The sequence below is a fragment of the Pelophylax lessonae genome, assembly GCF_965119305.1.
Source record: "Pelophylax lessonae genome assembly, chromosome: 1".
Taxonomy (NCBI): domain Eukaryota; kingdom Metazoa; phylum Chordata; class Amphibia; order Anura; family Ranidae; genus Pelophylax; species Pelophylax lessonae.
The window spans coordinates 65681656-65695480 of record NC_138768.1 but is presented as its reverse complement, the minus strand read 5'-3'; the positions used below and the strand labels follow the sequence as shown (position 1 = coordinate 65695480).

Here is a 13825-nt window from a genome sequence, read left to right as displayed (position 1 = left end):
TCTCCCACCAACCACCTAAGTAGGAGGGGTCCTTTTCACATGCACAAACATTGTAAAAGGATACTTCTCCCATTGATCACCAATGTAAGACGGTTCTTCCTTCACTGACCACCACTGTAAGATGATCCTTTTATTACTGGTTACCAATATAAGAGGGTCTTTTTATCACTGACCACCAATGTAAGGGGCACTTCTTTACTGACCACAAAGGGAACACTGTGTCAGATATGACAAGTATGTCATGTTCTTCCTTCTTTATTTCTTATATATCAACTTACTGTCCATATTAAAGTACCGTGAGTTGTAGATAAAATATTAGCAGGCATATTATGCCTGAAAGACCTTCATGTTAAAAGGGTTAAGAAAATCTGATCTATAAAATGGGGGCTCCAGCTGTGAGAAAGGGACACCACTGTTTGTAAGAAGCAGAAAGGCTATTCAACCACTGACCCCTATTCAAACTAGAATATCAGTTTTGTGTGCAACTGGCCTTCAGAAATCATAGATTTAAAATTATTTAAATTATTTGGTTATCAGTATGATTGGTTTAATTGATTTTCCTGTAGTCACAATTTAAAGGAATCGAACAACAAAATAAAATAATAATTTAAGTAGGATATAACATCCAATGTACACTTGTGAAATGTTATCATTTAGCTAGTGTTCCCGATGCCAATGGATCTGGTTAACTTTATAGAGATTCATATTCCATGTCCCAGTCTCTCCCTAAAATATGTCTAGAGCTTTTGTGTCCAACCAAACTCATCCCCCACCCTCCCCAGTGCCTGAAACATGAAATATGTAGCCAGAGGGCCTGCAAGGAAACCTTCTGTTTTCTGCATCACCCCTTATTTTAGCAGTAGTATGCCACTATCATTGTCAGCCTGCTTTAAAATTCCAGATGGTGCTGAGGGAATAATGGTTATGTAGAATAAAGAAAAACTATGTGTGATTGTTCTAATATTTGTTTAGTGAATTTCAAGCAAAGTTATCATAAACATTGTTTTGTTCACTTTTGTATTCCTTCAAAAAAAATAATTAAATCGTTTTTCAATTTAAACAATTACCTGAAATTTTTCTTTATGTTCAGCTGCCACATGCCAAGTGAAAAACTGAAGTCAGGATTGTATTGGGAGTACTTGCAATTAAAGGTGGGGGAGGGAGAAATATAAAGTGTAGGAAGAGTAGGGCACTGCTTATGTCATGACAGTTGTTAGTGGCCCAAAGAGTGGGCAGAATGTGGGGCAGGGACACATTGATAGATCTAAAGACCTTGAAAAACATAATCTCCTTGCTGTGTATGTATCCGATATACAGCATGGTTTAACACATTAGGACTTTATTAATATTTTCAATGGCAGCGCCATTACTTGGTTTTTCAGTCCAGGAGTCACCGGTTATAAATAAGATCAGCAATTTTTTAAAAAATTGCAAGACATGCAGAAGTAGTGTTCTCTTTAATTAATTGGGATCCACGTTGCAGAGGTAAAGCTGGGCTCTGGAATCAGTAAGACCCAAAACATTTTTCCATAAGCGTTCCTGGAAAGCGTAGGTGACTTCCATCATGTTGTGATGAAACATGAGCGAGCGAGACTTGAGTGATGGCATCTGCTAATGACTGACCAGTGACAGCGTAATTGCACAATGTAACCTATTTAAAACTTCCAGCTTTGAAATGAAATTACTAGGTTTTGTGACAGTGCACACGTTTGCAATCTGTTTAAACATGGTGAATGGAGGGGACTGGCCAGGAGTGCCCAATGGTCCAAATAAGAATATTTATATCTTACAGAACCGTATGTGGAAGCATAAAGAAAGACGTTGTTTTATCCTGCCATTAGGATACTTTGTACAGCATGAAAGCATGCACCAACTATGTTTTAACACCTTCTTAAATGAAGTTATAAATGGGCTTGGCAGCCCCCATAGCAGGGCACATGCAGTATGGAAAGAAGCACCTTCATGTAACATGGAGCCGAGGCCAAGCCTCCTACCTCCCACAAAGCTATACAGATTCTCACTGCCTCACATATTGAAATGTGGACTCTTAATTTCTACCACACTGCAAAAAAAAGAAAAATCTCACTGCCTCCCGCATTGCAACACAAGCTCTCACTGCCTCCCACAGTACCCATGTGGGTTCTCACTGTCTCCCACGTGTCAATATGGACTCTCTTTGCCTCCAGCACTGCAGCATGAGCTCTCATGGCTTTGCAATGTGCAATATGGGCTCTCACTGCTTCCCACTATGCAACATGGGCTCTCTCATCTTTCCACTGTGTAACATGGGCTCTCACTGCTTCCCACAGTGTAACATGGGCTCCCAATGCTTCCCATTATGCAACATCGGTTCACACTACTTCCCAATGTGCAACATGGGCTCACACTACTTCCCAATGTGCAACATGGGCTCACACTACTTCCCAATGTGCAACATGGGCTCACACTACTTCCCAATGTGCAACATGGGCTCACACTACTTCCCAATGTGCAACATGGGCTCACACTACTTCCCAATGTGCAACATGGGCTCACACTACTTCCCAATGTGCAACATGGGCTCACACTACTTCCCAGTGTGCAACATGGGCTCCTGAAACATCCCACTGTGCAACGTGGGCTCCCACTGCCTTCCACAGTGCAATGTGGGCACCTACTGCTTCCCACTACGCAAAATGGGCTCCCACTGCCTCTCACAGTGCAACATGGGCTCTGTCTGCCTCCCACAGAATAATGTGGGCTCTTGCGGTTTTCCACTCTACAACAATGGTTCTCACTCTGTCCAATACTGCAACATGGACTCTAATTTCCTCTCGCATTGCAATATGGGTACTCCCTGCCTCCAACACTGTACCATGGGCTCTCACAGCTTTCCATAGTACAACATGGGCTCTCATCATCTCCCACACTGCAATAAAGGCTCTCACTACCTTTCACAGTGCAATAGGGGCTCTTGGTGCCTCCCACATGGCAACGTGGTCTTCTACTGCCTGTTAGTATTCCAAAATGCAACACAGAGTTCGAACTCCTGCTTACAATGCAATGCAGGCTCATGTTGCTTCCCACAAGGCTATATGACTTCTTACTGCCATCTACAATATATTGTGGGCTCCCACTGCCTCTCGCAATGCAAAGTGGGCTCTTGCTACCTTCAGCAATGCAGGCTCTCATTGCCTTCCACAATCCACTGCAGAGTCTTCAGCTATATATCTTTCATCCACATCACCTGGGGGCTTCCACAAAGTTAAGATTGGACACCCCTAACCCCAATAGCACCCCCTAAACACTCAGTAGACATATCTGTGTGGGGGATGGGGCTCCAAGAAAGGTGGGATTTGCTCTGGCCTGAGGAAATATTCAGGAAACGTTGACAGATACTGAAAAAATGAATATGCCTATATAGTCAACAATCTGTTAATAAAGTGCTTTTATTACTTTTGCTCACACTCACTTTAGCACATTGTTCAGTTTTTACATAGCATTTGAGTGACAGAGATACCGTGCAAAGAAAAGTGAACATTTATTCCTGCATGTTCACTCCTTCTGCTCCTCTGGATGTAATAGGTCATGGGTTTGAGCAATAAGAAAAAACAATCTTCCAAAATGCATCAGCAGCTTCCTCCATTCTGCTCTACGTAAGTTGTGCTGTCAATCAGAATCACATAGAAGTCCCTGGACTGCATGTCAGTTGCTCTCCTATTGCAGGGAAGGGAAGTGTCTACAGCTCCTGCGAACTTAATCATTTGGGCCAAAAGTCAATATTTCTGGTTGCTATGGCAACATCTGTATAATAACCCTCTACAGGAATGCGTTATAGGAGATGAGCAAATTCCACAGGAGCAGCCATTTTCTATCCAAGCTTGATAAATATATCGTAGGAAATACTGCAAGATATTTCACATGTTGAGCAATCATGTAGGCAAGTGACAAATAAGGCAAGTCTGTAAATGTCAGAGAGGTGATGAGATAACACCTCCAGGCATTAAGGATGGGGGGGCTGGAAATTTCGTATTAGTAATGGCTGTGGCTATGCCTGATGCTTGCTTAGCAACATTCCTCGAGTATGCATACTGGGAACTTGGTATTAGGGCTTGTGTACACAGGAGTTCAGGCGCTGCATTGCTACCTACAATTCTGGCTAAAGTTTGAACTGAATGGTAAAGCCCAGTTCCAGCCAAAATGTTTCATCTTCATTCTAACAAAATTGTTAGAAATTCTGGCAGGTTTGTGTCATTCTACTGGAGAATATTAGGGTCTAACCACACACAGTTCTTAAAGGAGCCCGTGAATGGGCAAAGTGACAAGTTCTCTTAAAACAACAACTGTACAACCTGCTATTTACAATGGCTTTGATGCGTCGCCACTCCATTTGTCTATTGGAGCTGGGAATCTTAACAAGTGCAAGCTCTGCGCTGGATGGTGTTGGAGCTTAGACAGGGTTAAAGCAGTTGTCCACCATAATGATATCTGGCTATAGATATAACTGCAGGAAAAGTATGGAGTAGGTATGCTGTTACCCTTTTACATGATTGTCCTAAAGTACCTCTTTTTTACATGTACAGTACATGGCTGCTACCTTTCTTCTTTATTCAGCAAATGTGGGTGGGATTCAGCTGCGCTAGAAATTTCACTTCTGACGCATGAAACTTCAATTTCCAGTGGATGATAAAGCTGTGCAAAGTAAAAGTCCTGGAACTGACTGCTTAGAATTAGATGAGGGCATACATGACTGAATGCATGAGTTTGCAGTCTAGGCTGTAGTCAGGCAGGTTAAATGATTTGGTTTTAAAAAGAAGAAGGAGGCTTACCATATTGGACAAGACCAGGGTGTGTCAGGGTGGGGCACTAGTGGTCTGATAGAAGGGCTTGTTGCTTGAAGGGTCAGTTGGAACTTGGTCAGCATTGGAGATGGAGAAACTTCACCCGCCCTCCTTCCCCTCACTGTTACGGTTTAGTTGGTTTACCCTCCTCTTTTTTTATTTTTACTGGACTGTGTTTGGTGAGTGTTGGGGTGCATGTTTCTTTTGCAATCTCTGAGCTAGAGGGGTCTAGTACCCAATCCCAGAGGACACCAGTTTTGGGGAAACGTGTCAGGTGGATCAAGTGTGTGACATCATTCCACACGAGCCGGCCAGATGGTCCCGAGGCTGTGACTTTTACCATTGCTTATGAACGTCACGATATATGTAAGTGCAATTTTTCATTAAAGAGATGCTTTTTAAACTTTATTACACTGTGTGGCTTCTCCTTTTTTATGCATAACATGTCTGGCCATTAATCGTGGGCACATGGAGTACTTGTTAGATCCAATTCCAGCAGTGGGGACACTGCAGCCATTACTTTTGACGGAATCATTTGATCATTACGATACCTGATAGTGAGAGCGTCAACAATCCGATGGACACCATAAATGCACTTTGATATCTATAACTTAAGATCTCTTTAATCTGGCAATAGGCCTGCATTTCTTTTGGGAGGAGCACCTTGTTTACGCTGGAGCACTTTATTTCAATGTGGAGCTCTGAGCACTTTTTTACATCTGGAATAGCATGGATTCATTGATTATGGACTTTTTTTCTTTGGATTGATTTATTTTGTGTATATATATATGAAATTTGTCACGTATATGGGTCTTTGAGACTCATTTGTATGCAATAATTTCACAATTTTCATTTAACATTTTGCACATGTTAAAAGTACTTTATTTAAAGGGATAACGCACCCAAAAAATGTTCATATGTGTGCATCTTCCCTACTAAGTGATGTCAGTAATGGGATATCGGTCTTGGGCTGCATTGGGTAGTAATTTGGCAACTAATTGTCCCCAAGACAGTGTAATTGCGGCTGGGGTCCGTGATATGGAACTTGGTGGTTGATACAGCCGATTTGGTAGACCACGCATGCCTTCAAAAACCGAAAAACCTATGAGAAGGTCAGTTATGTACATTATTGTTCGTACTTATGTAAATTGTTTTTGACTTGGTGAAAGGGAAACGCTAACGAGATTGATTCTACTTAAACTACAAATTGCTGCAATCAGATTTTTTGTGACATGGACCTAATAGATACAAAACACCCAATGAGTGGTTAATCCTCAACTGAAAGGTTTTTGGGCGTAACTAGGCTTTAGTATAGCAGTTCGTAATCTTAAGCTGGACATACACTAGCAGAATTTAGTTCAAAACGTTTCACTTTCATAATGTTGGTTCCATTTTCTAATTGTTAAGGGGGGCATGTTCGATGGTAATTTTCAACTCCAGTGATGGCAAAATCTGAATTGAAAGTTTTTCTTGAACAAATTTCTTAGAGTAGATGTTGTTTTTGTTTGGCGAAATCCATTCATAATCAAAATCGAATGTGAAAAAGACAACGAAATTTTGAAGTACTTTCGAACTCCATTTGTCTAATGTACTGAGAATTTTCCTAAGAATGTGGTACAAACATTAATTTGAAAATCTGCTAGTGTGTGGCCAGCTTTAGAGTTGCTATTATAAAACAGTAAGAAGTAAAAGTCTTCAGTTAATGAAATTTCCCCTTCCAATACACCAAACGGTTATAAAACAAGAAGAAGGTAATAGTGCTGCCCAAATACATATTCCAAATGAAACTTCCAAAAGCCGAAAAGACAACAGACATGTTTTTTTTAATCACTGACAAGGTAACCAAAAGTTAGTGATCACCTAAATCAGTAAGTAACTTAGAAAAGACCCGCAAACCACCAATAAGTAAGGAAGAACACGATATACCCTTTTTCCTGTTTTCAAAAAGTTGCCATGATATTTTTGATATTACTCTTTAACATCCCTTAAAGAGTCTGCCCTTGTATTGTCCACCATACCACAGGAAAAAGATCAGCCGTGTCAAGAGGTAAATGAAAAAAACAAAACATAAAGAGGGAAGGGGAATTTACCATGGGCGGTTGAGCCTGTTCAGCGACACCGTCAGTCACGCTGCAAGACCGTAATCTAGTTGAGGGCTCCCGCTGCTGAAAAGACAAGATGGAAGCAATGTTGCCTTCTCTGAATTATTGCTAGGGAAAAGAGGCAAATTTGTAGTCTGATCGCTGAGGCAAGTAGAAGAGGGTGACAACACTACAGATGTTTCCACAGTTGTTGAAAAGCACTGCTACTCATTTTCACGAAGCTCAACCCAAAAATGGCCTTTGCCAGCGAACTCACGAGAGGCAGTTGATCTCCTACACAGAGAACAGCTTACTCTGGTATGGGTCACTGGAAAAGATGTGATATTATCTCTTTATAAATGCCTAAATTGTAAATATTCTCATTAAAGTCCGACTTTATTCTGTATTTAATACACCTCTGAGAGATTCTGGTGATGAGATATTCCTCCCTACTAAAAATCCTAGCTCTCAGAATGACATGAGGGACTACTGAAGCTGATAAATTTTCTCCAAACTCTGTAAAACCCCAAACATAATTCCCACTAGCCAAGCTACTGGAATCACTGTGACCCAGACTATATATTGACTCAGGGATTTTTTTTTTTTAGAAAAAAGGGGCAGGAACTCAACCATGCCTCTCTCACTTGCAGGCAGATCATCCAGTGGGGGTGTCAGCATTCGCACTGCACCCCAGGCACCGGCATCTCCTTTGTCCCCATACTGCACTTGGAAAACACAGGAAGCAAGACCTCTGAGTTTACAAGTGATAATGATGAGCAGGGAGCAAAGGGTCTGGGCCAAAGGTGATGGAACTGAGTTCCACCAAGTTCCAGCTAAAAAAAAAAGCCCTGTACTGACTGCAAAGCAAGAATTTCAAGCAACTGAAATATTAAAGTTTATGAATCCAAAGAAAATCCTGCTCCAAAACTCATCTTAATCCTCCTAAGTGCTGATGGCGAGTATATCAGGTGCAGGCCTATGGGAGCCCACCTATGCTCCATTCCACTTTCACCAAGTCGTACACACGATTGCACTCTGATGCAGTCACTCGTAAAACTTTATTAGCCAGCACAGACACACAAACTTGGGGTGGAGTGCAGGTGAAGACTCCTTTGTGTGTTTGTGCTTGCTAAAAAAAAGTTTTATGAGTGATGGCATCAAAGTGCGACTTTGTGTTCGACTTGGTAAAAGGGAGACGCTAACGAGATTGATTCTGCTTAAGCTACAAATTGCTGCAATCAGATTTTTTTGTGGCATGGATCTAATAGATACAAAACAAATGGCGATTGGTTGATCCTCAACTGAAATGTTTTTGGGTGTAACTAGTCTTTAGTATAGCAGTTAGTAATCTTAAGCTGGACATACACTAGTAGAATTTCGTTTGAAATTCTATGTTTTTGGAATGTTGGTTCAATTTTCTAATTGTTAAGGGAGTCAAGTTCGATAGTAATTTTCAACTGCAGTGATGGCAAAATCTGAATGGAAAGTTTTTCTTGAACAAATTTCTAAGAGTAGATGTTGGTTTTGTTTGGTGAAGTCCATTTACACCAAAATGGAATGTGAAAAAGACAACAATATTTTGAAGAACTTCCAAACTCCATTTGCCAATTTGTCAAATGTACTTAGAAATTTCATAAGAATGTCATATAGACATTCATTTGGAAATCTGCTAGTGTGTGGCCAGCTTTAGAGTTGCTATTATAAAACAGTAAGAAGTAAAAGTCTTTAGTTGATGCAATTTCCCCTTCAAATACACCAAACGGTTATAAAACAAGAAGAAGGTAATAGCGCTGCCCAAATACATATTCCAAATGAAACTTTCAAAAGCCGAAAAGACAACAGACATGTTTTCTGTAATCACTGACAAGGTAACAAAAAGTTAGTGATCACTTAAATCAGTAAGTAACTTAGAAAAGACCGGCAAACCACCAATAAAGTAAGGAAGAACACGATATAGCCTTTTTCCTGTTTCCAAAAAAGTTGCCATGAAATTTTTGGTAATACTCTTTAGCATCACTTAAAGAGTCTACCTTTGTGTTGTCCACCATACCACAGGAAAAAAGATCAGCCGTGTAAAGAGGTTAATGAAGATAAAAAAATAAAAAAAACAAAGAAGAGGGAAGGGGAAGTTACCATGGGCAGTTGAGCCTGTTCAGCGACACCGTCAGTCACGCTGCAAGACCGTAATCTAGATGAGGGCTCCCGCTGCTGAAAAGACAAGATGGAAGCAATGTTGCCTTCTCTGAATTGTTGCTAGGAAAAGAGGCACATTTGTAGTCTGATGGCTCAGGCAATTAGAAGAGGGTGACAACACTGCAGATGTTCCAACGGTTGTTTATAAGCAATGCCACTCGTTTTTTATGAAGCTCAACCTGAAAATGGCCTCTGCCAGCGAAATCACATGAGAGGCAGTTGATCTCCTACACAGAGAACAGCTGACTCTAGTATGGGTCACTGGAAAAGATGTGATATTATACAAGGATCTATACAGTAAAGATTCTCAGTAAATACCTCTGAGAGACTCTGGTGATGAGCTATTCCTCCCTACTAAAAATGCTATCTCTCAAAATGACATGAGTGACTACTGAAGCTGATAAATTTTCTCCATACCTTGCAAAAAACCCAATCATACAGCCAAGCTACTGGAATCGCTGTGACCCAGACTATTCATTGACTGCAAAGCAAGAATTCCAAGCAACTGAAATTCTAAGGATTACGAATTCAAAGAAAATCCTGTTCCAAAATCCTCCTAAGCGTTGATGCCGTGTATATCAGGTGCAGGCCCAAGGGAGCCCACCTATGCTTCATTCCACTTTCACCAAGTCAAACATAAGGTCGCACTCTGATACTGTCACTCATAAAACTTTATTAGCCAGCTCAGACACACACACTTGGGATGGGGTGCAGGTGGAGACTCCTTCGAGTGTTTGTGCCTGCTAATAACGTTTTGAGTGATGGCATCAGAGTTCCAATTTGTGATTGACTTGGTGAAAGGGAAATGCTAAGGAGATTTGTTCTGCTTAAGCTACAAATTGCTGCAATCAGATATTTTTGTGACATGGACTTAATAGATACAAAACACCCGGCAAGTGGCTGATCCTCAACTGAGATGTTTTTAGGTGTAACTAGTCTTTAGTATAGCAGTTAGTAATATTAACGTGATATTAAAGTCTAATTTTTTTTATTTTTTGTAAAACAACAAACATGTTATACTTACCTGCTCTGTGTAAAGGTTTTGCACAGAGCAGCACGGATCCTCCTCTTCTCGGGTCCCCCTGTGGCGCTCCTGGCTCCTCTCTCCTGCCGCATACCCCCACAGCAAGCAGCTTGCTCTGGGGGCACCCAAGCAGGCATGCTCCCGACCAGTGGCTCTGTGTGTCTATTTACACACAGAGCCACAGCTCGCCCACGCCCCCTCTGTTTTCTAATTGGCTCACTGGCTGTTATTGACAGCAGCAGGAGCCAATAGCTCCTGCTGCTGCCAAAAGCCAATCAGGAGTACGAGTTCCCGGAGAGGCAAGGCTCTCATGGACATTGCTGGATCCAGAGGGGGCTGGTGCACACAGAAGGTTTTTTACCTTCATGCATAGAATGCATGAAGATAAAAAAAGCCTTGTGCCTTTACAACCACTTTAAGCTGGACATACACTAGTAGAATTTAGTTTGAAATTTTAAGTTTTCAGAATGTTGGTTTGATTTTCTTATTATTAGTTGGGTCAAATTCGATGTTGGTTTTCAACTGCAGTGATGGTAAAATTTGAATGGAAATTTTTTCTTGAACAAATTTCAACAGTAGATGTTTTTGTTTGGTGAAATCCAAAATCAAATGTGAAAAAGACAACAAAGTTTCGAACTTCATTTGTCAATTTGTCGAATGTACTGAGAATTCATAAAAATGTTGTACAAACATTCTTTTAAAAATCTGCTAGTGTGTGGCCAGCTTTAGAGTTGCTATTATAAAACAGTAAGAAGTAAAAGTCTTCAGTTGATGACATTTCCAATTCAAATACACCAAATGAAATAAAACAATAAAACAAGAAGAGGGAATTAGCGCTGCCTAATACATATTCCAAATGAAACTTTCAAAAGCCGAAAAGACAACAGACATGTTTTCTGTAATCACTGACAAGTTAGAAAGTTAGTGATCACTTAAGTCAGTTAGAAAAATAACTTAGAAAAGACCCGCAAAACCACCAAACAGAAACAAAAAAAGTTGCCATAAATTTTTGATATTACGCTTTAACCTCCCTTAAAGAGTCTACCCTTGTGTTGTCTATCATACCACTGGAAAAAGATCAGCCCTGTCAAGAGGTAAATGAAAAAAAAAACAAAAGGGAAGGGGGAATTTACCATGGGCAGTTGAGCCTGTTCAGCGACACCGTCAGTCACACTACAAGACCGTAATCTAGTTGAGGGCTCCCGCTGCTGAAAAGACAAGATTTAGAAAAGAATCGTTAATGTACAACTCGAGCAAAGTCATTGACAACATCCAAGATTAACCCAAGTTGTGTTAGTATAAGAAGTCACACCATCCAACTCCTAACATTAAAAAAAATAATAATAAAATAAAATACTTAAAGAATACATTAAAAAAAATAAAAAATCACCAAATGGGAGAGATTCATAATAATGGTTACCTTACTCCTTTCCCAAGCTGCTTGCTGTAGTGAAGAAAGAAATTTGGTGTCTGTAGTTAGTATATTATCCCTAAGTCAGAAGAGTGATTTAGCTCAGCAATGGAACAATACCCAGAGATTAACGACCCTCAATGATCAAAAGGAAGGCACTGCCCACAGCAACCAGAAACCAAATCCTGTGGTTAAAGTGACACTAAACTATATCCATATTCTCTAAAAATAATCCATACACATCATCCACAACTTAAAGTGGTTGTAAAGGTTCATGTTTTTTTTACCATCATGCATTCATTGCATGAAGGTAAAAAACTTTCTGTGTACAGCTGGACCCAGTGCTGTATTTTAGCCTAGGCCAACAAGGCCCAGGCCTAGGGCGGCACTTTGCAGGGGGCAGCAAAAAAGCCACCCCCTCCACCTGAGACTCTATTGGCCACTGGTTGCTAGAGCCACCTCTCTCACCCCCTCTCTCTCACTCCCCCCCTCTCTCTTTCCCTCTCATCCCCCTCTCTCTCTCTCATCCCCCCTTTCTCATTCCCCCCCTCTCTCCCACCCCCTCTCACCCCCCTTGTGAGATCTCAGGGGTTCATTCTGGGACTTGTAGTCCTTCAATTTTGGAGGGAGTCACATCCGTTAAAAAAAAAAGTGGGGCAAATTTACATGGGGGGGGGGGGGGGGTTCACCCAATTTTAGTCTTGCCTAGGGAAGCACAAAACCAAAATACACCACTGGCTGGACCCCAGCCCCCCTAAAACCTACCTGAGCCCCATTTTGACCCAGCGATGTGCATGAGAGCCTTGGCTCTCTTGGGTCTCTCCCTCCTCATTGGCTGAGATAGCAGCGGTAGTCATTGGTTCCCGCTACTGTCAATCACAGCTAGCGAGCCAATGAAGAGAGAGTGGGGGTGGGGCTGAGCCATGCACCGTGTGTGAACAGGAGTATACTTGGAATGAGCAGTGCACGTTATCACACTACACATCTCATAGTCCATAGTCTCTAGTCCATCTCAGGAGCAAGATGGTGGCTAAAATTCCTATTTACAGTGGGACCATAGAGAACGAACATAGCCACCCTCCAACTGGAATTTGGATGAAAGCAGTAAAAAAAAAAAAAAGTTTTTGGATGGCTAAGAGCAATAGAAGGGACTTTTCTAAATTAAGAATACATACTTGAATATAATGTTTTCCTTTTTTTTTTAAACCAGAGATGGAAGAAAATAAAGTATGGAAGAAAATAAAACAACAAATCTGCATTGTAGCTATGACCACATACTTTTCTTTTAGACGTTACTGGGGCTTATAGGGAAAAAAGGGCAGTGTGACTAAAGCGAATAGCAACCAATCAGAAACCATCTCTTATCTGAGCTGACTGTAGTTAAATTAATTAGGATGGTTTGCTATGGGATACTGCACTCTGTGGAACATTAATGCTCCCGACTCTGGTTTGTTTTTATTGTAGAAGCAAATCCAAGATGCTCTGTATTAACCATTTTACCACCGGAGGATTTTCCTGCTTTACGTCCAGGCCACTTTTTGCAACTTGGCACTGCGCAACTTTAACTGACAATTGCACGGTCATGCAACGCCGTACCCAAACGAAATTTATGTCCTTTTTTTCCCACAAACAGAGCTTTCTTTTGGTGGTATTTGATCACCTCTGCGCTTTTCTTTTTTTGTGATATTAATAAAAAAGTGTGAAAATTTTGCGAAAAAATTGACATTTTCTACTTTGTCAGTTAAAAAATATCCAATATATAAAATTTTTGTCCTATATTTAGGCCAACATGTATTTAGCTACATGTCTTTGAAAAAAAAAAATCCTCAATGAGCGTATTTTTAACCGCTTTAAGACCGGAAGATTTTACCCCATTCCTGACCAGGCTATATTTTGCAATTCGGCACTGCATTACTTTAACGGACAATTGCGCGGTCGTGCGATGCTGTACCCAAATTAAATTTATGTCCTTTTTTTCCCCACAAATAGAGTTTTCTTTTAGTGGTATTTGATCACCTGTGCGATTTTACATTTTTGAAAAAAAGAGTGACACTTTTGGAAAAAAAAACAATATTTTTTACATTCTGATATGCATTCCCAAAAAAAATTTAAAAATCAAAATTTTTTAACATTTTAGGCCAATTTGTTTTCTGCTACATATTTTTGGTAAAAAAAAAATCACAATAAGCGTATTTTGATTGGTTTGCGCAAAAGGTATCGCGTTTACTAACTACGGGAAAGATTTGTCATTTTTATTGTTTATTTTTTTACTAGTAATGGCGGCGATCTGCGATTT

General features: G+C 40.6%; 1 protein-coding gene across 6 annotated transcripts in view; it reads right to left on the bottom strand.

The window, feature by feature from the left end:
* NEDD4L (NEDD4 like E3 ubiquitin protein ligase) overlaps positions 1–13825 on the bottom strand; it is a 629231-nt gene that overhangs the window by 76047 nt on the left and 539359 nt on the right. For 2 of the 6 annotated variants that reach the window (XM_082259755.1, XM_082259756.1), the window contains exons 12-14: positions 11252–11326; positions 9035–9109; positions 6911–6985 (exon numbers count right to left, since the gene is read on the bottom strand). In XM_082259755.1, the coding sequence (XP_082115881.1) occupies positions 6911–6985; positions 9035–9109; positions 11252–11326 (225 nt within the window). The remainder of the gene's footprint in view (positions 1–6910; positions 6986–9034; positions 9110–11251; positions 11327–13825) is intronic. The other 4 variants (XM_082259753.1, XM_082259751.1, XM_082259754.1 and 1 more) reach the window with 2 other exon arrangements.